Here is a 25,471-nt window from a genome sequence, read left to right as displayed (position 1 = left end):
CTCCCATTGCTTGGTCCCAGCTCCTGCCAACCTAGCAGCTCGAAAGCATGTCTAAGTGCAAGTAGATAAATAGGTACCGCTCAGGCGTTTCCGTGTGCTGCTCTGGTTTGTCAGAAGCGGCTTAGTCATGCTGGCCACATGACCTGGAAGCTGTACGCCGGCTCCCTCGGCCAATAAAGCGAGATGAGCACCGCAACCCCAGAGTTGGCCACGACTGGACCTAATGGTCGGGGTCCCTTTACCTTTTATGTTGAATACTTTACAACCCTTACCAGCTTTATAGCACTGGCAATATTTATAACCACCCTGTAAGGAAGCTTAGTGCTGTTGTTTGCATTCTACACACAGGGCTGAAACACAGTGGTTTGCATAAAATCATATGGCAAAGGCAGAATTCAAACCGGAGGGGTCCAGGCTCAGCTCATAATCGTACTACAACAACTCTTTCAGGTCATGAGAGTAGCGAATAGGGACAATCTGGAGGGATGGGACTTCCCAATGATTTGGTGGGTGCTCTGACTTGCCTCATGTTATTTATCACTAGGAACTCTGCAACAGATGTGCACTCTTCCTCAGTCAACAAAGTGAATGTTTACCAGGCCGCTAAATCTGTTAACCTTACGCTAAGTGGAACTCTCATCCATATAGGGCTCATCTGCAATTTGCATATATGACTCAGCAAATCTGATGTTTACAGGCTAACTATGCGTGTGCATATCCTGATCTCCTATGTCATCCATGTCACGACGAGCAGGAGAAATAGAGCTGGCAGGAGTGACAAAATCTGTGCAAGGAAAGGTTGGCTAGAAACCCACACCATGGCTCTCCGGGCCAAATTAAATGATACACATAAACACATGTAACAATATTCTAAGGCAGGGATGATCAATGTAGTGCCTTCCAGATGGAATTTGACTCCAGCTCCCATCAGCCCCAGCCAGCTTAGACAATGGTCAGGATTATGGGAGTTGTAGTCCAACAACATATGGAAGGCACCACAATGGCGATCTCTGCTTTGAGATTTGGCAGAGAAATGGTGGGTGCTAGGTAAGGGTGCTTAGCACTTTTCCTAACCATTCCCTAAACTGTTTTCCGAGTTCCTTGCCCCAAGCAGAATTTCAAAGGTTAAACACACATTTTGAATAGAGTGTGGTCTGGAGTAGTGGGAAGAAGAGTTTGGATTTGATATCCCACTTTATCACTACCCGAAGGAGTCTCAGAGCGGCTAACATTCTCCTTTCCTTTCCTCCCCCACAACAAACACTCTGTGAGGTGAGTGGGGCTGAGAGACTTCAGAGAAGTGTGACTAGCCCAAGGTCACCCAGCAGCTGCATGTGGAGGAGCGGGGAAGCGAACCTGGTTCCCCAGATTACGAGACTACCGCTCTTAACCACTACACCACACTGGCTCTCAATTTGGAACAAAGAAAGAGCAGGTTCAGAAAAGGGTCAAGCACACATCACTGTTTCTTCATTGAAAATGACCCTTTCTGAAAGCAACTTTTAAACAGTTATGCGCAGAAGCACAAGAAAACTGCTGTGTGAACCTGCTCTTAACACTCTGTCTCCAGTGTAACTTTCCTCAGAGACTGCTTTATAAAATTTCTCCATTGCCCCACAGAAGAGAGTCACTCTAGCAAAAAAGCATTTTGGGGTAGCTTTGTTGGAACTGCGGTTTTGGATTGGGGGTTCCCTGAAGTAATTTTAATACTCAAATGCAATGACTGCAGAATGATGACAATTACACAATTGCTTAAGCACTCCCTAGAGTTAAATCTCAGCCAATCGACTGTCTCGGGGGCTCCCTCCACTTTTTCCTATCTAAGTTTGCATTCTTTATACGGCCCTGAATGTCAGCAAGGAGTGTGGGCCGGGAAACAAAATAATAAGAATGGCTCACAGGGGCACTGGGGCTATATTAAATACATTTTCAGACCTTGTTATTAATTCTCCCTGCTTGGCAGAATGTTTAAAAATTGGCAAGGGAGCATTAAGAGACAGGATGTCATTACAGAGGCACAGGTGGAAAAAAGAGAAATCGCCAAATGGTTCGCTGCAGGTTGGTGGACAGGCCCAAAGGGGTGCAGGGAAAAATTATAAGTGACATGTATGATTGACACTCCACCACAACGCAGCATTGAAAAAAAGAGAGAAAAACCTGCTGGTTTGAAAGGGAATACTCTGGCAGGCAACTCAAATGCATCGTAAGCTGCTGTTTGGTCTCTAAAGAGGTACCCCATTCTGTTTCTCCTACTCATCAGGGAGAGAGGAGAGACAATTTAAATTAATGACCACGGATCTGCAGAGGAGGAGGGTGAAGAGGTCATATCTGAAGAACCGGGGTGGGTATTCCTTCCATGGTTTTACTCCATGTGGGAAAATGAAACATTTAATCCTTCTACCCTATCAGAAAAACACAGCTCTTTGTGAAACTTAGCAGCTGCTGCCATTGCCCATAAGCTGCTGTCCTTTCTCAGAATGTGTGATGATTCTATACCTCCCCTGCCAGTTCTTCGTTACTCTTTAATTGGCCCCTCTTCCATTCGCCCTCTTGATGCTGTCAGTCGAAATCAACATTTAGTTGCACTTCTTTCGTTGGGGGAATCGCACAGTCATGCCTTTGTTACTGCATAGGGCTGGGTGATCCGGAGGGGCATCAAGGATCATTCAGCTGAGGGGTGGGAGCAGTTGAACACTCACCTGGGGGACGGGACTCCCTCAGCCACCAGCCTCTGGCTCTGGGAAGAAGCTGTGTCCTCCCCGGCCCTGCGAGGCGCTGGGGTGAAACTGCCTCAGCTCCCTTGGTGAGAGTGGCGGCAGTTTCACCTCTGCGCCTTGTGGTGCTTGTGCCAATGCAGCTTGTCGTTTTGACATTGCAGTGTAGTGCCAGATCACGATGTTTGGCCAGTGATACATCATGATGCTGAAAACCTGACATAACCCAGCCCTAATTTGAATAGTAAAGGTGTAGCAGTGGCTCATATCTTCAGATTCAATGCAGCAAATGCAAGCTTTAAAAGCTGTTGAGTGATTTAAACACAAGGAGTGTGCTATAAAAGACATGCAGCCAAGAAAGATACAGTGGTACCTCGGGTAACATACGCTTCAGGTTACATACGCTTCAGGTTACAGACTCCGCTAACCCAGAAATAGTGCTTCAGGATAAGAACAGAAATCGGGCTCTGGCGGTACGGCAGCAGCAGGAGGCCCCATTAGCTAAAGTGGTGCTTCAGGTTAAGAACAGTTTCAGGTTAAGAACGGACCTCCGGAATGAATTAAGAACTCAACCCAAGGTACCACTTTAACTGACATTGGTTCCAATCATCCAGACTTGTTATGTATGCCACAGCCATCAGGAAGAGCTGTGTAAATAAAACAACATTGCTTTCTGGCGTTTCTGATGAGCAGATGTTCTGGTTTTTGTTGATTCATTTTTGGGACAACCATTTCTTCTCTGCGACTCTTCCCGCCGCCACCCCTCCGCCGCTGCCGCTCATTCTTTACTTCCTGCATTCAGAATTGTCCAAGTGAAAGCAGAACGGCCCCGACTGCGCCTGATTGAACAACCCCCCATTTTAACAGCTGTGTGTTGGCAACACTGGAAATGTCTCTCTCAGAGGAGAAGAGGTTCTGGTAATCAGTGTTTCAGCTTGGTCTTTCATATCTCTCAATGCACCCTCACGTTTGAAGCCCTCTTCACTCCTCATCACTTCCTTTGCATAATAGGGCAACAGTGAGAGTGCTTTAAGATTTAGAATTTTTAGCAATGAAGCAGATTTCCTCCTGAATTGGTCTATACGAAGCAAGCATTTCGGAAAACAATTTTGCAAATTAAAGTGAATAGTGATAGAGGAGTATCTTAGTTTCTTTCGAAGCTTCACACACATTTTGCATTACAGTGGTACCTCGGGTTACAGACTCCGCTAACCCAGAAATAGTACCTCAGGTTAATAACTTTGCTTCAGGATGAGAAGAGAAATCGGGCTCCGGCGGTGCGGCAGCAGCAGGAGGCCCCATTAGCTAAAGTGGTGCTTCAGGTTAACAACAGTTTCAGGTTAAGAACAGACCTCCGGAACGAAATAAGTACTTAACCCGAGGTACCACTGTATTCTTATATTCTGAAATATTATGTTTAAATGCAGCAGGAAGTGACAGTTAGCAGCACCCTCTATGGAGGGCAGTGAGAGTAATCACACACCTTCCATGCATTTCCATCCATCCTGTTTCAGATCATGCGTGATTAATTCCTCAGAAACACCCCTGCCTCTTTTTATTATGGGGCATATAAATCAACCACAACAAACTCTAACATATATTATTTGCTGCAATTGAATTTTAAATATATCCAAGCACATCAATGGATACTAGCCATGATGGGTATGCTTTGCCTCACCAACTACAGACAATAGTACTTCTGAATACTGTGCCCGGGTCCAGCTTTGTGGGTTTCCCACATGAATCTGGCTGGTCACCACAAAAGCAGGTTGCTAAAATAGTTGGGGCACTGGTTGATCTAGCAGACTCTTATTACGTTTTTTTGTGTCTTTGAACCAGGGCTTTTCTTTTCAGCCAGAACTCACCAGAACTCAGTTCCAGCACCTCTCAGGTGGGCACCATTTGCCCTTATAAGACAATGAAGGAGGAGTTCATGGTGAGTTCTGGCACCTCTTTTTCTAGAAAAACAATAGCACCACTTTGAACCATGCTGTGAATTTTCTTCTCCATAAAATTCTCCCACCCTTGAAAATGATTCCCCCTTCTTATTTTCTCCATGTATACTGGCAATCGAAGGATATGGCTGATGATGTGCTTTGAAATTTCAATTCCCACAATCATTTCAGGAAATGACAGACAAGGAGGTAAGGACAGCGAGTCAGAACAGAAGCCTCCTGGATTCTCCCCTTTGGATTCACCTCTTTTTAGCGCGCAAGGGGAAAGCAATTGAGCTTTTTACAATCAGGTTATTGCATGCATTACTCTTGGGTTGTTGTTTTTTTCAAGAGCTCTCAAATTTTTGAGTACTTGAAGCAGATTCTCACACAAAACCGAGCCAAACAGAATCCCATGCATCCCGACTTTAATTCCAACAGTCAAGCCAGATATTTATTAAACTCCTCCCAAGTTACATAAATCTTAACATATGAAGTGCATAAAAAATATTTATTCAGTAAGAATGTGTGACAGGTTTCACAAGTCTGGTGTTAGTGGTGAAGGAAATATGATATAAAACAGGCTCAGTGGATCTTGCTAAACAGAATGAAAAATGTGAGCCAATAAGTTATGGATCTCTGCCAATTCGTTGTGTGTCTTTTAGTCAATCCAGACTGGATATATGTGTTGGGGAGTAGCTAACTGATAACCACATTATATTATGAAATTTGGCCAGTAGCAAAGGCATGTATATGTTTCCTGACTACCACACCTGCATGCAATCTTATCTGGAAAAGGTTTTCTATGTTGTTTTTAAACTGGTGATGAAAGAGAGAGAGAGAGAGAGAGAGAGAGAGAGAGAGAGAGAGAGAGAGAGAGAGAGATCTTCCCAATAATTGCTTTCCAACCAGTTACCACTCAATGCTCAATGCACCTAATCCTAACTGATCCCAACACTGATCACTGGGGATTAGGTCCAAAGTCGTCTTGTATCCGGTTGGTTCAATGGCCAGTTGTTATAGGTGCACGTCTTTTAGGATAGCTAGAAATTCTTCACCGTTTGTTGTGACCTGAACACACATCTGTCATAATACGTTTTTCTTTAGATAATTCTCTTGATTTCAACCTTCAAGGCTAGCCATTTTGGTTGTGTGTATGTGATAGAATGCCCCAAGTACCAAACTATTTTTGATGCTAGCTCCTATCAACTGCCTTGATTCTGTTTGCACCTTTTGAATGTTTGGCTCTCAAATATTCAAAAGACATAAGGAGCTCCCAGCTGGCTCTTCCCTGCCCTTCCTATAAAGTTTGCGTCAAGAGATAACCATATACCACAGATTCTTTCCATCTGAGGTTTTCATTTCCCACCCACTTTATATCTGTTCTGGTTTAAAACTACACTCTCCACCTCCTCCATCTTGGCGCAGAAGCTTCTAACATTAGCATATAAAACACCTACACAATACCCTATTCAAATGTAGCTCTGTGAAGCTAAGGAGGTATGGATCTGACTGGTTTCTAAATGAAAGACTCCTGCTGCTCTTAGCTTTCCTCAATGCAAAGGGAGGTCCAAGTACAACAAAACAATTAACCCTCTATTTATTTAATACACATATTTAAGCACCTGTGCCACAGCCAATTAATTTTATTTAACCACCTGCACGTGCCCCTTTTATAATAGTTCTCCCACGCTTTTGAACATTTGTTGACTTTATATAATCAAAACATATTATTTGTGATAAGTTTGAATTTAGGAAATGTAGCTGTGGAATTTTTTTTGTTTATATTGGTTTTCCCCCCATTTCTCAAATGATCTGCATTATTTGTTCTCTTTTCTCTAAGCTCTATGACCCTGTTCTACTTTGCTAGTTTGTTCCTTCCTGGATGTTGTTTGCATTTATTCTGCCTTTTTTTTTTTTTAGTCACTTTTTTTTTAGCTTAATAGGAAGCTGATTCATCTATACAGCCTCTCTTCCTTAGCTTCCTTATCTATTAAATCTGCTTTGAAGCATCCTCCTCTGAACATTTTATGCAAATTCCGTGGAGAATTTACAATAAGCCACCTAAAGGAAATAACTCAAAAAAAGGAAAAAGGAAAGAAAATGTATTTCTTTTTTTTAAGAGAGAGCGCACACAATAAATGCAAGAGAAAGAAAGACAGAATTTACAGAAGTGATCTCATCCTTTATCCTCCCTATGCTTAAGTTTCAACCTCATACCACCAAGAGTTGTTCTCACAGAGCCCCATGGGTCCAAAGGCTATTTGGTGGAGGCAACCAGGGAGAAGTAAACACTTCCACTTGGTGGCAGTGAGAAGATTGCAAGAAGGGTTGGCCAGGTCTCCCTTCCTCACACAGGCCCGGGTGTAGCTAGGGACCCATAAATGCATTATTATTATTATTATTATTATTATTATTATTATTATTATTAATACCCCGCCCATCTGGCTGAGTTTCCCCAGCCACTCTGGGCAGCTCCCAATCAAGTGTTAAAAACAATACAGCAATGTATTTCACCTTGGCATCACCAGATATCTAATCCTTTTAACTGGACATGGTAGGGATAGAATTTGGGATCTTTCGCATGGAAAGCATGTGGTCTTCCATTGAGCTATGCACCCTTCCTTTTTTTGGATGGGGATGAGAGGGTAAAGTCAAAGTCTTTAGAGAAAAGCGGATTTCCCAATTTTGAAATTAAGGAGACTTTCAGAAACAGGCTGGTAATATGGCATAGAGGTCTGCTGATCAAAGAAACCGAAGTCCTTTGGTGCAGCTCTTTGGATCCTGGCCACAGAGAAAAAGTGGAGCCTATGGGAGTTTGGGGTAAGTTCCTGGAGATGCAGCCCCTCCAGAAATTCTCACTGACTTAATGTTAGGTTCGCTTTATTCCAGTGAAGCAGCGGACATTAAACCCTTGATTAACTTGTCCCAATGTGTGTGCAAGAATGTGAAATAGTTTCAGGAAAGATAGTAAGCTTCTGCTTTTGCAAAGCATGTGCCCCCCCCATTTTTTTATTTGCTTTTTTATATACACACACACCCATTTCAACAAAATGCGTGCCTTGTACCGTGTAACAGCTTTGGACGTTCATCTATAGTCCTCAGATAATGCTTCTCAAAAGACAAGTTAATTTTTCTGAACTAGAAACTCAATTTGGAGCCCAGTTGGCACATACATTTGTTTTACATTCAATGTTTATTTGGCACCACTGCCAGGCCCTGGCAGCTGCCACTATGCCTGCCTTTGTTTCCCACAACTATGTGTTCCAGCGCCGAAGCCAACACCTGTGGCTGCATAAAAGGCTAAATACAGCAGCTGCCGGACTCAGATGTCCACAGTGAAATAAAATTCTAAAGCATACGAGTTTGGATGTGTGGCTGGCTTCCTCCTTTGACTCTTTTCAAGGCTTCCTTGGATGCCTGCTCTGCAGGATACTTCATTTATCAACTGTCTGTCAGCCAGTGTTACTGACCTTAGGTTTATTGGTGGCCTTGAATACCCCCATTTTATTAATGATGCACCAAGACATGCCAAAGAGGTAACTCTGAAGTAACTTCCTGGAAACCAGTGGCGTGCTTGAAGAGATACTCTGGTGTAAGACAATGAAGTTGACTCCAGCTGTACTTCGCAACCACGAAGGAGGATATTTGGCACAACAGAGGCTGCTTAAACAGGCTGTGTTTGGTATCCTGTCGAGAATATCACAGCACCTGTTTTCTCGGTGACAAATGTGGTTCCTATTCTGGAAACAAAAGGGTTTCTCCCTCACATTTGAGAATAATCCCAGCTTCTCCTTCACAATGAAAAATAAAAACAGCAGGAGACATCCTTGGGATGTGTGAAACCTGTCCCTTTATTTTCATGGATATTTCCGCCTGCCCACATGCTGGCATCAAATGTTTGAGACGCTTATCTTCAAAAGCAGGTACAAAGTTTTCAAAGCAGATCTGAAGCATTGTTACTTGCTGCATACAGATCACTATCCATCCAGGAGCACAGACACCAAGATAGACCTGAATCACTCTTGCGTACCATATGCAAAATTGTACAAAATTCAGTCCGCCCACCAATCATATTAACCATGAATCTGCTGTCTACTCAGGACACCTATATGAAAATTAATTATCTGCTCTGTTTTACTTTCAGAAGCTGTTTTCAGAGCATCCTTATATACATCCAATATTTTGTCGTAAGTCTGAAATACAGGCTATAGGACACATAAAACTGGCATTAACTTTGTTATATATTTTAACCAGGATATCCACACCAAATTGGTTTCTGGCTGTTACATGAGCAGTCGTTCATCATTCTGAAAATGCACATGTCCGTTTCTAAATGCTATATGCCTGTATACCTGAAGGAGAATATTCACCCGCATCGTACAGCCCAGACACTGAGATCCGGCTCTGAGGGCCTTCTGCCAGTTCCCTCACTGTGAGAAGTGAAGTTATAGGAAACCAGGCAGAGGGCCTTCTTGGTAGTGGCCCTGTGGAACACCATCCTGTCAAATGTCAAGGAGACACAACTTTCAGACATTGAAGGCAGCCCTGTGTAGGGAAGTTTTCAATGTTTGATGTTTTAATGTGGTTTTATAATTGTTGGAAGCCATCCTTAGTGGTTGGGGCAATCAATCAATCAATCAATCAGTCAGTCAGTCATTCAATGACATTAAACAACCTTGTCCATTCAGCCGGGTATCCAATAAAGTATATAAAAACACAGCATGGCAGTGAATTTATGGACATTTTGAAAGCATGGAATAAATGTGGGGTCATTACAATGGTACCTCTGGTTATGAACTTAATTGGTTCCAGAGGTCCGTTCTTAACCTGAGGTACCACTTTAACTGATGGGGCCTCCTGCTGCCGCCACGCCGCCAGAGCACGATTTCTGTTCTCATCCTGGGACAAAGTTCTTAACCTGAGGTACTACTTCCGGGTTAGTGAAGTCTGTAATCCAAAGTGCTTGTAAAACAAGGTGTTTGTAACCCGAGGTACCACTGTATTTCATGAACTGAACTGCATGTTAATATCATCTGTTATACAAGATTTGGTTTTCTTTTCGAGTATTCCTATACTGCATCCTTACTCACGGATATATATTTAAATAATTTGCTTTGAAACTCTAAAAACTGGCACATTTACTAAAAAGAAGAAAAAAAGGTTTACTCCGCTATATATGCTTTATGTATTTTTTATTCTGACTTAAGCCGTATTTGCAGGGCCTCCCAGGTTGCCTGCCATTTGAAGTATACAATACCAAAGGTTATATAGGGGTTGCAACAAGCACTAAAGCTGCCAGCTCCTGTCTGAACAACTCACTCAAATGCATCAGATCGCCTGTGATCACAGTCTCCTGTTTATGGTTTGTGTTCAATATGACACTTTTTATCTGAGCAAATTTCAATTTACTCTTTAAAATAAAATCGTGCAGCACACTCTGCTGACTGCTCTGTGCACCCTAGCAATGCAGCTGTTCCCCAGCAAATCTACTCAAAGGTACCTTTCCAATGTGAATCAATGCTGCCTTCAACAAACATTGCCATGGTTTCCCAAATAAAGCGCTGCTTATTGTAATAATGATTAATCATTGTCACGGCACTTTTCATGCACAAGGTGCTTTCCAATCTCTCTCTCCCCCTCCCCTGACCTTCACAATTACACCTCCTAGAAGGTCACTTCTCAAGTAATGGAATTATAGGCAATGGTAACTTACTCAAGACCACCCAGTTCTTGCAGGGGAAGAAAAATAAAGCACTATATTCAGTAAACTATACCGGCTCTCACTGAAAAACTCATACTTATACACTTGCTTTGGAAGTATTTCTGTCAGAAATCAAGCCCTGACTCAGAAGCTCAGCAGGTGAAATGGCAACAGTCTGCAGGAAAGCGTACACCTGTCAACAGACTCACAATTTAGTGAAGATTGTGAGGGCATGCTGAATGTGGTGAACTGGATTCTCCATATGGGGCCTCAACAGACGATTGCTGCAATTTCCAGTAGGGCTGCCTTGGGGTGCAACTGCAGATCCAGTTTTAATATTGTTTAATATGATTCATATGTTGTTGAAACAATGGACTTGTTCCCTACTCTTCCCAAAGTCTCCTCTCTCAGAATAATTATTTCCTTCATCCGCCAATATGACCTAACAAAAAAAGTTTCATTCAATAATAGCGGGGCTGAAATTTCTCAGAAGATAATTTCTGAGAAAGACTGGCGGATAATTTCTCACTCCCCACCTGCCGCCCCAAGCATCAGCTTTGCCACCCACAAATAGCATGGAGAATTTTGGGAGGTCCTTTTCACTCAACTCCTCATCTGTATGATTACAGTGACTGTTTAAACAGCTGTAAGCAGGCAAGGTATGGCAGCCTCACATAGAGGCTTCAGACTGCAGTGCTGGTTCATAAAACTGGACCTCTATGCAGTGCATGGCATGGTGTAGTGGTTAAAACATCAGGCTAGGACCTGGGAGACCAGGGTTCAAACCCACTCAGTCATGAAGCTCACTGGGTGGCATGGGGAAAGTCACCAATTCTCAACCTAACCTACCTCACAGGTTTGTTCTGAGGATGATATGGAGATGGAGAGGACAATGAGCGGGAGGAGGACCTTGAGCTCATTGGAGGCAAAGTAAGAGACAAAGTGTAATAAAAAAATTACAAACTCCTCAGTAGCCATGCTGTTCTGGAAGGTCCTTCTGAACTCATGTGGATGCTACCACTCAGAATCACAGGGTGAAAATCAAAGCATCAGATGAATTTTAAGTCCACAACTAGTTTAGCTTTGACTTGTTGCTGGCATCCATCTGTTTCAAGAGACAATGGAGTGCACCTTTAGGGGTGAAGTCAGACTGCTATGTTAGCAGTAACAAAGTGACCTTCCAGGGCGCTAGCCTGGGCAGTGTGTACAGGGGTCCTGGACTGCCCAGACAATGACCCTCCTTGTGGCGTTTGCTCATTCTGTTGAAAATGTCTGTACAGGGGGAGAGAAAGAGTTAATAGGTAGACCAATAGAAAAGCCCAGAGGCGGAGCCTACCTGTTTATAAAAGGGCTTAGCCCGAGGGTTGGTTGGTTAGTTAGTTGGCTGGTTGGGAAAAGGCAGTTGGGAAAGCAGTTGGCAGACAGATGGAAATAGAGAGGCAGTGCAGTTGGTTCTTGTGTGAGGGGAGGTAGAAGAGTTAGGGACAGAATAAAATAAGACTAAGAGGGTAAAGGGTAACAGCGTTTCGAATGCATTTAAAGTTTGTTTGTGTTTGCAATAAACTACACTCTTCATTGTTAACTTATGAACCTGACTGAGACTAAGTGATTTATTGGGGAGCACCTGGTTGGTGGCAGCGGATTAGTGGTGTACGGGTCAATAGTCCGTGAAATGACCAGGGGCTCCATACAAACGCCACAATGGCTATGTTACTGGACTCCAGCTCCCACCAGCCCTAGCCAGAACAGCCACAGGCCAGTGGTTTGGGGAACTGGAGTCTAACAACATCTGGAGAGTCACAGGTTCTCCATCCATGGTCTAAAGTTACATTATAATGACAACCTGCTGAGCTAAGCAGGTGTAGGTCTGGTCAGGGCTTTGAATGGGGAACCACCTAGGAATCCCATGTCTGCCACCCAGAGTTCTATAATGGAAGAAAGGTGGGCTATAAAAGGAGTAAACTTGTTTTAAAAATAGCACTCAAGACATAGTGGTTGAAGGACTGCCTTCCCACTAGTTTTATGCATGCTCAAACCTCACTCAACCTCAAAGGCTTTGCAAGCTGATTAGTGGTGTACGGGTCAATAGTCCGTGAGACGACCGGGGGCTCCGTATGAACGCCACACTCCTCTTGGCCTCAATGTGGTCCAAAGGAAAGGAAAGCAATACATTGGCACCAGCTTGGCTCCAGGAGTTGCCAAAAGGAGACATAAAAGGCGCCATCCAACCATCTAAGCGACTGCCAGATTTGTGGAGGGCTTACTCCTTAGCCTTCTCTTCTCCTGAAGATATCCCGCAAGGCAGTGGAGGTTTAGGATCAGAGTTTTCCTTCTCCTAGATGGGTGACCTTTCCAGTTTCATAAAGCCCCATCTGCCCCTCACTTCTTTGACTAAAGCTTTTGAAATGTAAACATTACTTCTAAAGGGGGGGGGGGGAGATACCAATACTGCTTTAGTATTGAACTATAATATCAGTTATGATACCAAAATGACTTTGTGGGGAAATACATTTATCTAACTTGTCTAGACTATTTCCTTATTTAACTCAAAACCTAATAATAAACTGATTTCTTTCAGCTTATTGGCAGTGCAGCTTCCAGCCCTCTTGCTTTCAGCTCAGCCTTTGTCAATTGTGTCTGGGTCCTCTGCAACTCTCTCTGTTCCCGCTTCATTCTTCTGATTTCCAACTCTTAAATTATCCTGCACACTTCATAGTAGTTTCCCTTTCCAACTTCTTAGCCAGTCAAAAGGGCTGTTCAGTTTTATAAAGTTTCAGGTTCCCATAGTAACTACGCTTTCCCACACAAATTTAACCTTCCTAAGCTCGCCTGTTGCACCTTTTATGAGCTTTCAAACCCCCTGGCAAGAACAGACTGAGCTTTTCAACTACAAACAAACACACAAAATTAGCTGAGAGTTTTATTCCTTCACACAACACATGCATTTAATTAATGTGCGGATGCCTGATGATCGTCTTCCAAAGCAAATACTCTATTCCGAACTTAAAAATGGAAAGCGTAATGCTGGTGGTCAACAAAAGAGGTTTAAAGACTGTCTCAAGGCAAATCTAAAAAAAATGTAGTATAAACACTGACAACTGGGAAATACTGGCCTGCGAGCGCTCCAGTTGGAGAACAGCCTTTACGAAGACACTCAAACTCAGGACGCAAAGGGAGAAACGTGCTGGGAGGAAGGCATGCTTGGCAAATCCACACCGTGATCAACTCCCACCCAGAAACCAATGTCCCCACTGTGGAAGGACGTGTGGATCCAGAATTGGCCTCCACAGTCACTTATGGACTAATTGTTAAAACCGTGTTTATGGAAGACATTCTTACTCGGCTACGAGTGATCGCCAAAAAGAAGAAACATTTAATTAAGTGTTTCTCAGTGGTAATGCAAGCTGCATGGAAGTAAATGAGAAAAGAAGGGACTACTGCAATAGGCTGGCTAAACACTCTCAAGTGGGAACTACATTTTTGTGTGAAAAATAGCCAACTTTCCCTCCCAGCTGGGCAAAAAAACCTCTCTAATGTGTGGGGGAGGGGAGATGCACATTTACATTTTCATTGTATTTTTTTCAACAGAGAGCCTTGTTACACCTTAAAGAATAACAAGCATAGCATCATGAGCTAGAAGCCACTTCATCAGATGCATTTGACAAATTAGGTCTTGCCCCCATGAAATAGTATGCCATTATAAAGTTTTTAAGTCTTCACAGTGCAAACGCTCTTCGCTGTTTATGCTGTCACGAAGCAACACACCTCCCATTTTGTTTTTTTTCCAAATGCACATAATAACTATTTCATCTCCATTTCAAAAATGCATTGAAGATTTCAAAGTTTCTGAGATAAGTTCCTGAAGAAAGGTTTACAAAGTGTGCTGTCAGAAATGAGATTCTGAAGCCGTCCTTGGCGTGCCATTGCATACTTCAAAATGGTGCGCCTGTGATTAGCCTTTGAAATTTTGATGAGAAAAGGTGAATTCAGGCTAGGGACTGATTTGGTGGTTTTTGTTTTGTTTTGTCTTTTAAAAAAATAACACTGCAAATGTTTTTGGCTTTGCATGAAGGAGTACAGTTGTTTATTTGTTTTCCTACTTGATTCCTAATTACTTCAGTTTGATCACAGAACAGATTGCAAGGCAGGAACGACTAAAAATGTCAACAGCTCAATAGGGTCCATAGATATTGTTTCAAAGCTTTCTTATCTGAGCATTTTAGAAACAAAGAAGAATAAAAAAAATGATTCAGCATAGACGTGAGCGGTACATGCAAAGGTGCACAAAGTCATCAGCGCAGCAAATCGTGCTAAGGGAGGGCTACAGTTAACTGGCATTGTTTGTTTAGAAAAGTCGGCATAATATAAGACAATGGGTATTAAGCCATGGCTCAAGTTCATATTGTAGATAATTCTATGATACAGGATGTGATGCAGTTACCGAAACAGAGGAAGCTGCATTTTCCTGAGTCAGGCCAATGTTCCATTTGGCTCACTATCGTCCACAATCACTGCCAGCAGCTCTCTGGAGATGCAGACAGGGCACACGCCTAGCCTTACCAGGAACCGTCTGCATGGAAGACAGACCCTGTGTTACCGAGCTACAGTCCTGCCTCACTGCTATGTCCTTCAAGCCTTGAATCTCACCCACTGAATATTAATTAGAGGTGCTTACCTGTCTGTTGCTGGATTGTGTGTATATTTATTTCAGGATTATTAACCCTTGGCGCTGAACGCTTTTGAACGACCCATCAGCAAGATTGTAAACTTCATAATATTAAGTGAGTCTAAGAATCACAAGGGTGTGTGTGTGTGCATGCTTTTAGAAGAGTTTGGATTTGATATCCCGCTTTATCACTACCCAAAGGAGTCTCAAAGCGGCTAACAATCTCCTTTCTCTTCCTCCCCCACAACAAACACTCTGTGAGGTGAGTGAGGCTGAGAGACTTCAAAGAAGTGTGACTGGCCCAAGGTCACCCAGCAGCTGCATGTGGAGGAGCGGAGACGCGAACCCGGTTCACCAGATTACAGGTCTACCGCTCTTAACCACTATAACACACTGGCTCAAAAAAAGCTGCTTTTCATTTTGGAGCCCTTCAAACATATTGCTGTGATTCTGAAGCTAATTTTGGTACCCACGAAAGCTAAAACCTAATGTATAATCAAAGCTAGTAAGTCCCATTGAGTTCAATGCTGCTCACTCTTAGGGGATAGAACTGCAGCCTACATTAAGAATGTGAAGTCCCGCCCCCCAAACCTCCCCCCAGGATCATCTTCTTTCTAAGGTGCATAAATGCATCTGGCTGTAAATGAATTGAGCAGAAAGCTGTTACGCTACTTACCCCTGTCTGTGTCATAAAGAAAGACAAACCGGTTCCATTTATAGTGGCCCAGCAAGCTTAGCAGTGCTCCCTGTAAGGAAGGCCTCAGTTGCAGCACAAACTGGCTCTCGCCCTCAGTGGGAAAACTCGGCGTGATGAGGGAGATGTGCAAGGCGCTGCAGAATGAGGTCAAGGTGTGTACTGATCTTTTATCGTACAGTCCAAAAATGGCGAAAACTCCTCTTGAATACTGGGAGCAGACTGGAAGAAAGCAAAACAGAGAAAAGGTGTGAATAAAAAAAAACAAAAACACTTCCTGCTTATTAAGATAGCAAGATCAACATCTCAACCATGGATTAGGAGGGGCAGCTGACAATATGCAGGAACATTGTCATGCAATTCTGCAGCAGAGCTAGTGGCCGTTGAGACTTTCACAAAATGGCAGTATGAAATGCATGACCCACACATCCACATCCTTTGAGGACAAAAGCCATAGTAGGTCCGTGTTAGTACATATGCTTTATAGGCCAAAGATTCCAGGTTCGACCCCGGACACCTCCAGAGCTAGGAAACACGCTGTGTGTCAATGGTCAAATCTTTATTATGGACAGCATAAGGTAAAAGCATCTACATACATAAGCAGAGCATGCTAAATAGGCTATAGGGCAAGTATAGAAGTAGGGGGTACACATACAGTCATACCTTGGGTTACAGATGCTTCAGGTTGCGTTTTTTTGGGTTATGGACTGCCGAAACCTGGAAGTACCAGAACGGGTTACTTCCAGGTTTCAGCGGTCGCGCATCCGCAGAAGCACAAAATCGCACTTTGCACATGCACAGAAACACCAAATCGCAACCTGCGCGTGTGCAGATGTGCAGCTGCGGGTTGCGAACGTGCATCCTGCACGGATCACGTTCGCAACCCGAGAGTCCACTGTACTCATTCTCTTGACTATGGTAGACCAGGATATGATAAAAACACATAAGGCACAAAAATCAAGCAACAAATAATTTTTTTGAGATGCAAACCTTCAGTTTTAAACCTGTTGTGGGGCACATACTATGCCATTGATGTATATCAATCACAGCAGCACAATATCTGGCGACTGGCGTGTCCTGCAAATTTGTGTATTATTGGCAGAACACTGCTGCGGGAAGCCCTGGAGAGGTGCTTGCCAGTGTAGACAATGCTAAGCTTGACTGGGAGCTCCCATCAGCTGTTTAAATGATAAACGCACATGATGTTTCGCCTCTGTTAGATAGCTGATCTGCTAGCGAGGAATATAATGTAGCCAAAGTAGATGTAACCAGATGTGAGGAGAGATAAATAAGCTGCTGTGAAAAATAACAATAAAGTGGAACTTTGTTTCCCGTGTTTCAAGAACATTCAATTTATAAAAAAAACCTTTAAGCACAGGCTCAACAGCACACATGGGAGGTCTCTGCACAGATGCAAAGTTAAGAATGCTTAGTGTTTACGGGAACTAATGCCCTGATAGGTACCTCATAAAATGTCATCTATGGATCCCCTGTTTCTTTCCACCAAATCTTTCAAGCCTCAGCAGTCCAAAATATCCATAAACCACAGCAATATCACTCACATAACTCTAACTTCCAGAACTTTGAGACAATGACTTACACGTTCACTTAAATGTACTCTCCAAGGAAAAGCGGAAAATGCCTGTTTAGTGTTACTAGATCATATGCCAAATTGGAAGGTTGCAGCTTTGTTTGCATAAGTGCCAACTAAAGAGCACATTGCAACTCAAAAGGCATTCTTGTTATATATTTTAATTAATTATTAGGTTTGCATTCCATGAATAATTCTTGAGAATTATCTCTAAAGGCTGTTTCAACCCAGGATAAGTTTTTGAGATAATAGCTGAAGCTTGCAAAGCATTTTTATGTAAACTAAATGGGAAGGGAAAATTAAATTAGCTGTAAATTAGCTTTACTGAAGTATATATATTTTTTTCTTTTACAATAAATTTGAATATCATAATGGCACAATTTGCAAATCATCTTAACAGACACTGCTGCTGACAGCACACAACAATAATTTGAAAGATCTTCATTGGAAATAGAAAAGAATAGGAAAACCAGGACTTTGAAGGATTGGGTAATCCTGATAATGGTGCAATCTCTATTATCCTCTACGCGGCAAAGTTCATCCTTGTCTTAATTATAAGAAACTAAGGCAGATTAACACTACTTATAAAGCTGGTACTACTTGACTAACATCCCCCCCCCTCTCCTGTAATTCAAAACATGCTCAATTTAAAAACTATTTATCAACTTATTTCTCAAACTTGATAAGAAGGAAAGGATTGTTAGCAGCTGCTGGAAACTAAAATACAATTTTCCAATGCATCAGTGTTTTGCTAACAGATTTTTAACAGCCGTCAGAAAACCGAGGAAGCAATGTGTGAATGGAAAGATAAAATGAGTGGCAAAATATAAGTGATATTCCCTTAAAAGTGAAAGTTGAAACCAATCCGTCTGACTGTGTTGATGCATTGGTGACTGTAAGTGGAGACCAGAGCTGCACCTTCACTCTGCAAATCACAGCAGAACTGACTTTGAATAACCATGGACCCTACCATCCACTGATGATGTCATGTGATGATACAGGGACATCACAGATAGGCTTTCAGGTGCAGCTTCAGGAGAGAACCAGGTTCAGCAGTGAGCCAGAACAGCTGAGGGGTAGTGGCAGTGTGGGAGCAGAGGCTGGAGGTGGTGCAGGAGCAGCAGTAGTAGGCAGAGCAGAGATACAGGCAGAGAGTATGAAGGAGGAGGATGGGAAGTCAGAGGAGGCATGGCTTGGAGGCAGCGAGAGGAGGAGATGGAAGAAGCGAGGGAATGAATAAAGGACAAGGCAACTGAGCCAGAGCTGGCCTAGAGCAACGGTTCTCAACCAGTGGGTCCCCAGATGTTGTTGGACTACAACTCCCATCACCCCTAGCTAGCAAGGCCAGAGCTCAGGGATGATGGGAGCTGTAGTCCAACAACATCTGGGGACCCACAGGTTGAGAACTGCTAGCCTAGAGGAAAGAGAGGAGGAGAGAAGATCAGAAGGAGAAATCCAGAAGAAAAAGCCTTGGGGAGAGCTTGGATGAATAGAGGTTGTAGAAGCCAGCAAATGGAGGTGAAGCCCCCAAAGATTTTAATCTAGGAAGCAGGGAGAGAAATTTATCCCCGGGGAAAGACAGCTACAAAGCAGTCTAGATCCCTACATGGCAGGGGGAAAGGTGCAATGGTCTTAGAATCTGCATGGCTTCCGTAGAGGACACTCCACTGACTTGGCGCAGAAGGAGGATCATTGAGAATCTGAAAAGGAGTTTATGAGCCAAAGCAGCAGCAGAGTTCAAGAGAGAGCATTCCTTATCACCTTCCATGTATACAGTCAGGTTGCCTCTTATCACCTTCTGCGTGGTTATGTTGCTCACATAGACGAGTATATGGAGAAATTATATGGAGTATTATGAGGAAGGTTTTAATGATCCTGCAAGTCAAGCTTTCTGGCATGGAGTCCAGTCTTTTGGCATGATTCCATACATGACTGCAGAAGCAGTGACCTGTGATCTTGACAGCGGTTTTATTACAGCTTGGCTGAATGAGCGCCATTAGAGATGCAACTAGAAGGACAGAAATTATTGCAATTTCCAGCAGTTCTGCTCTCCATCGGTGAGAGATGCAGAGACAGCTAGAAGAGACCCAGCCAATTCTATGCTCCAAATCACTTACAGCCCGTAAGTATTGCCTTCCCTGGGAACCAATATTTCTCCCAAAGGCCTACATTTCATGAGACTCCCCCCTGCTCAAATTCCCAGCCCTATCCTACCCACTGCCAAGCCACATAAACATATCAGGCTGACAACCTAGCTGCATGATTCTCCCTTTCAATGTGAGTAGTCTTAGGCTCAGCCAAGCCCATGATGCAAGGGAAATGGGTCCACACCTTTCTGGAAGAGCTGCAGCTCAATGTCAGAGCCAACCTAGGAATGACACTAGACAACCTTTGGTGGTGGGATGCTAAGAAGTGCCTCTCCATCACCACACATGATAGTGTCTGGTGTCATGTCTAGGTTGGCTCTAACATTGAGCTACAGTTCTTCCAGAAGGGAGGCAAGACTCTAAAGTGGGAGGTAGTTAGTGTTAGAATTCCTGCTCCATGATTGCAGTCATGGGATTTTTGTCTTTCACATGACGTGGTATGTTTTGACTCCACAGAGTGGGAAGTGAGAGAAACAGGATGTTTGTGTTACTGTGTTCTGTGAAGTGGGACTATTGTCCTCTGTTCTTTTTCTCTTTGCTGTATGATGCTTGAGAGAGAGGGAGCCATGTTGCAGTACTCCGTGTGTGTTTATATGGAAATTAAGTAGATTAGCCAAAATGCTGAGTTGCTGAGGTCTGTCACGCAAGGTGCGCAAACTCTGCAGATCCCTAAGTGTGCCAGTGTCGGTTGGCATCGGTCGCTGTGATGTTCGGGCTGAAGAAAGCTTATGAAGCTCCCGAACGAATGACCAGGAGGGAGGGAACATGCCAGTCGGGCATGTGTCTCTGCCAGGGTCCTACTCAAGTGTAGGCTGAACTCCTGACAATTAGGTCTTAAGTCATTCAGGGCTTATTTCAATTAGGTCTTAAGTCATTCAGGGCTTATTAAGTCATTCAGGGCTTATATGCCTCCAGCAAGCTGTCCCACTTCATTGCCCAAAAGACAAATTTTGCAATAGCTGAAGCTTTCCCATCGTTATCAGGAGCAACCTCATGTAGAATGCATTACAGAAATCCAAGAACATATCATAAGAACATAAGAAAAGTCTACTGGATCAGGCGAGTGGCCCATCTAGTCCAGCACCCTGTTCTCACGGTGGCCAGCCACCTGCCTATGGGAAACCTGGATGAAGGACCTGAATACCATTTCCAGTAACTGGTATATATTCAGAAGCATGCTGCCTCTAACTGTGGAGGCAAAGCATATCATGGCTAGTAGCCACTGAATGCCCTGCCCGCTATGCACTTGTCTAATCCTCTTCCCAAACCATCCAAGTTGGTGGCCAGCACTTCCTCTTGTGGGAGCGAATTCCATAGTTTCAACTATGCATGTGTGAAACAAACACTTTTTTTGGTACGTATTGAATTTTCTGACATTCAGCTTCATTGGATACCTCCAGCCTCCAGTGTTATGAGAGAGCTCCAGCGTGAATTACTGTGACCATGCTATCAAGGAAAAACCACCACTAGTGGACCTCCTAAGGCAGGGGTCAGCAAACTTTTTCAGCAGGGGGCCAGTCCACTGTCCCTCAGATCTAGTGGGGGGCCGGACTATATTTCTTTGGGGGGGGATGAACAAATTCCTATGCCCCACAAATAACCCAGAGATGCATTTTAAATAAAAGCACACATTCTACTCATGTAAAAACACACTGATTCCCGGACTGTCCATGGGCCAGATTAAGAAGGTGATTGGGCCGGATCTGGCCCCCGGGCCTTAGTTTGCCAACCCATGTCCTAAGTCACCCTGCACCACTAAAGATTTAAGTGATTTGCTTGCATCCTGTTCCTTAACTGCAAACTTCTAGGAAATTCAAATTACTTGTGAGAACAACTCAATAATCATATATGTCATGTAAGATTTATGGGAAACCTGACACAACCAGGTTTCTTCCATAGTTTTCTTAGTCTTAACCAGAAGGAGCTTTAAAAGAGATAAATATGTATCCACTGTCCTCCCTAACTCAAGCAGTAATGTGCTGCTACTGATTAGAATAACAGCATTTCTGTATACAATCAGTTTCCCAGAAATAAATCTCACAACCGCCTTATAAAATTTAGTCTCACATTTATTTAAATGAAAAAGGAAGTGGGCATAGGCTTCTCCCCCCCCTTTTAAGTAGCAAATACTTTGATTGTCCAATTTTACACCATCAGTATTCCACTTTCTTCTTTATCTTGAAAAGAAAGAAAACAGGCTCATTTATAAAGCTAGTATTTCTTTCCTCTCAAGAAAGTACTTCTAATTTAAAAATGGGAGGGTTGTTATTAACTCAACTGTCTGTTCTAGTAAAAATAGCATTTTAAACATAGTAACTCTTTGGAAACTAATCATATGTGCCTCTTTCCCCTCCAGCCACTTCAAAAAAAATAAAAAAATACTATTAATTTTCAGGAAGGGAGGAAAGAATAACCTCAGCACTTTCTCTTTGTATTTATGAATTTTGTCAGCAAAGCTTTCACCAAGTGGGATTCAACTAACATGGGTAGAAATACTTTCAACTGTAGACTGGGCAGCCAGACAGGTAAGGAAAAGAAAGGCTAAAATGTTTGTGGGATTCTACATGCAGCTGTGCAAGGTGCAATTAAGGATGTTCACCTACACAACCCAGAAAATTCTGACAGGAAATGAGAAGGGATACAGCTCTGCCTGTACAAGTGTGTCTTCCCAACAACGCACCCAAGAGAACATCATCAGCATGTAAAGGCCTCTCTGTACAAGTGTGGATTGGGTGTTCTTTTATTTCTTGGTTACCACAGTTGCAAGAAAGTCATCCTCATATAGGGAACACCCTAATCCGCAAAACAGAGATGATACAGGGACCTCTAGGGGGTCACTTTGTGCAGTGAAGATCACTGCCATGATGTCCCCGCATAGACACGTGGAAAGATGAGGAACAAGCTGCAAGTTCAGAGCTCAGAATAAAATGAATTGAAAATGAAACCACCCCGAATGAAAACAATATAAATTAAATCACATGCTGGATGGAAAACAAATTGTCTAGAGCAGCATTTAAACGTCTACAGCCTCCACGACAGCCTCTTACTAAAGGATTGTCTGACGCCACAAAATTCTCTCAAATGAATTGTGAAATTGTGCTTTCCCGCACCACAGTCTGACATAATATTTGAAAATGAATGTAATGGGAGCTGTTGTTTACACAATCCCTCCATCCATGTCCCTCTTCCCACCCACCCACCCAAAAAACCTTGCATTAGAAGCATAGAAGAGGAGACATGATTCTCCTATCCTATGGCTTCAGTAGAAAAGCTAAAGCTACAAGGAAAATGGCAGTTTCAGAAAGGAAAGCACATCTTCATGATACAGTGTCCTTAGGCTGCTCAGTTCACAGCTACAGGATTCCCTGCTTGTGGAAGGACACATACGCATGCAAGTATTCTACAAGGCATTTCAGTGGTTCAGACAAAGGACATTCTGATTCAAGAATTACATTGCAGAAGAATACAATGGGTTGCATTCAAAGCTGCTGTTACATGCACAACAGGCTTCTTGCAGAACAGAATTTCCTCCTCCTCCTCTGACCTGCAGAATCTGGCTGTACACCCTCAAGAACCCTCTCTCCATGGGGTACGGGGGTCCCTTTGGAAGAGATCAAGGAGGAAAGTATGGGGAGAGAAGGAGAAATCCCTTTCTGTTCCTGCAGCCTTGCGTAGAACCCAGTACACAGTTTTCCTTATTCCTGGCAAGGTTTTCTATCTTTGATTTGCAACACACAAGGTTACATGTTGCAATTGCATATGTCAACTTGGTAAAATGATGGTATTAACAAATAAGAAGCATGTTTTTGACTAAGAAGTGCGTCATTAGATGCTAACTAAAGGGTGCTTTGGTCAAGTCTCTCAACCATTTAAGCAGCTGAAGGAACAAGTGTATTTATGTTGTCCTACCATAAATATGGTAGGTTTTCCCAAAGCCATGGTTTTCCCAGTAGTGATGTATGGAAGTGAGAGCTGGACCATCAAGAAGGCTGATCGCCGAAGAATTGATGCTTTTGAATTATGGTGCTGGAGAAGACTCTTGAGAGTCCCATGGACTGCAAGAAGATCAAACGCATCCATTCTTAAGGAAATCAGCCCTGAGTGCTCACTGGAAGGACAGATCGTGAAGCTGAGGCTCCAGTACTTTGGCCACCTCATGAGAAGAGAAGACTCCCTGGAGAAGACACTGATGCTGGGAAAGATGGAGGGCACAAGGAGAAGGGGGCGACAGAGGACGAGATGGTTGGATAATGTTTTCGAGGTTACCAGCATGAGTCTGACCAAACTGTGGGAAGTAGTGGAGGACAGAGGTGCCTGGCGTGCTCTGGTCCACGGGGTCACGAAGAGTCGGACACGACTAAACGGCTAAACAACAACACAACCATAAATATAACATGCACATGTTCTAATCAGCATTTTTGTATCTTTGCAAACAGGGCTTCTGCGCACCTTTTGGTTGTGCAGACATTAACATCTCATGAGCTTGACAGAAACTGTCAGCTACGAATCCATCCTGTTGGCCTTTTCCCAGCAGTCTTCTGCTACTTTTGATGGCGATTGTCAAACTAGCCCCACCCTAATTCACAGTCTGTTCACCAAGTTATGGTTTCAATGTTGTAAAATTTGGTCAAATGTCATTTGATTCTGAGATTTCATAATACCTTTTGAATCTAAACTTATGGTACTATGTAGCATAGCTGTCAACTTTTCCCTTTTCTTGTGAGGAATCCTATTCAGAATAAGGGAATTTCCGTTAAAAAAAGGGTAACGTTGACAGCTATGCTATGCGGTGGTTCAATGACTTCCAAACTCTTTTCTTCTTTGTATTCATAGAATCATAGAGTTGGAAGAGGCTCTGAGAGTCAGCTAATCAAACCCCCTGAAACGCAGGAATCTTCAACATCCTTAGAGGTAAAAACCTGAGCGGCTATGAAGCACAGCTCCTGATGCACATCTTCCAAACAGGGTAAGGAGTGCTCTTTACATAGCAGGAAATGTGAGCTGGAGCCAGAAACTGAAGCCAGGGACAGGGCAGGAGTATTAAGAGCAGGTCCCAAAAGGTGCTGCTTTTTGAACACGCAAGGGCACAAGGCCAACATTCCAGAAAGTTCCAACCTTCCAATGGCACATGACCGATTCTATCTGTGCCTGAAGGAAGATCCATGATGTGACCACCTACAGTCCTAGGTAGCAGCATACTAGGCTTGGGCTAAGTTTCTATCTTAGCCCATGAGGCTTACGCCCTGCAGTCCCTGATTCTCAGGTGACTTCCAGAAGCGAAAAAAAGAGGGGGGAGCAAGCTTTGGTACAACTGGAAAGCAACTATCTGAAATAATCCAAAGACATAAAAGCAGACCGGTTTTCTTTTGACAGATGCAGTGCGGTGTTATCATTTTGACAGAGTGAGTAAGGATTTGCTGGCAATAAAAGAGGCAATGCAATTCTGACTTCAGTGGCTAGCATGGTATGGATGTTTTTAGGACTACAGATAAAAGTGACATTCCCAAGGTCAGACGGAACAGCTAGATGCCTGGAGCAATTTTGTGTGACCGGACAGCCTTTTATCAGAATCATGAAAATCCCAGCCTGGTCAGCTTTGTGAAGTAGATTGGCAGTATTAGGGGAACAATTTACCTCTCATCCCCACCTGCGGCTTGCTAATCTTACTCTTTACTTCCTCCTGGTTTCCTTTGTGTAATGCTGAGTTTAAGAATGTGAGCTCCTGACCCACAAAGCTCCTGGGTTCAAATCTCAGTTCAGCTACAAGCATACTTAAACAAGTCACTCTTTCTCATCAGACCCAGGCGACCTTCTGCAATATGAGGCTAACAACACGGGCTGACGTCGCCAGAAAAGGCTTACAGAGATAACGAAGTGCTTTGAGCACTTAGGGAAAAGTGCAAAAGCCAACTGCCATAAGCTACGCTGAAATTATGGCAAGGCAGGGTAAATCAAACTGTAGAACTTGCTCCCCAAGGAGGCAGTGATGACCACCAACTCAGATGGCTTTCAGTTGGTTAG

The 25,471-nt window shown here is 43.3% G+C and overlaps 1 protein-coding gene across 14 annotated transcripts in view; it reads right to left on the bottom strand.

Moving 5' to 3' along the window:
• Positions 1-25,471, bottom strand: part of GRIA4 (glutamate ionotropic receptor AMPA type subunit 4) — a 224,268-nt gene that overhangs the window by 109,160 nt on the left and 89,637 nt on the right. For all 14 annotated transcript variants that reach the window (XR_013392516.1, XR_003706310.2, XM_077927025.1 and 11 more), the window contains one exon: positions 15,695-15,934. Coding sequence is in view for 12 of the 14 variants with exons in the window: in XM_077927025.1 (XP_077783151.1) it covers positions 15,695-15,934 (240 nt within the window). In the remaining 2 variants the exon portion in view is untranslated. The remainder of the gene's footprint in view (positions 1-15,694; positions 15,935-25,471) is intronic.

This window comes from Podarcis muralis, chromosome 4 (assembly GCF_964188315.1).
Source record: "Podarcis muralis chromosome 4, rPodMur119.hap1.1, whole genome shotgun sequence".
Lineage (NCBI taxonomy): Eukaryota > Metazoa > Chordata > Lepidosauria > Squamata > Lacertidae > Podarcis > Podarcis muralis.
Note: the sequence above shows the minus strand (reverse complement) of the source record. Positions and strands in the feature narration are given on the sequence as shown.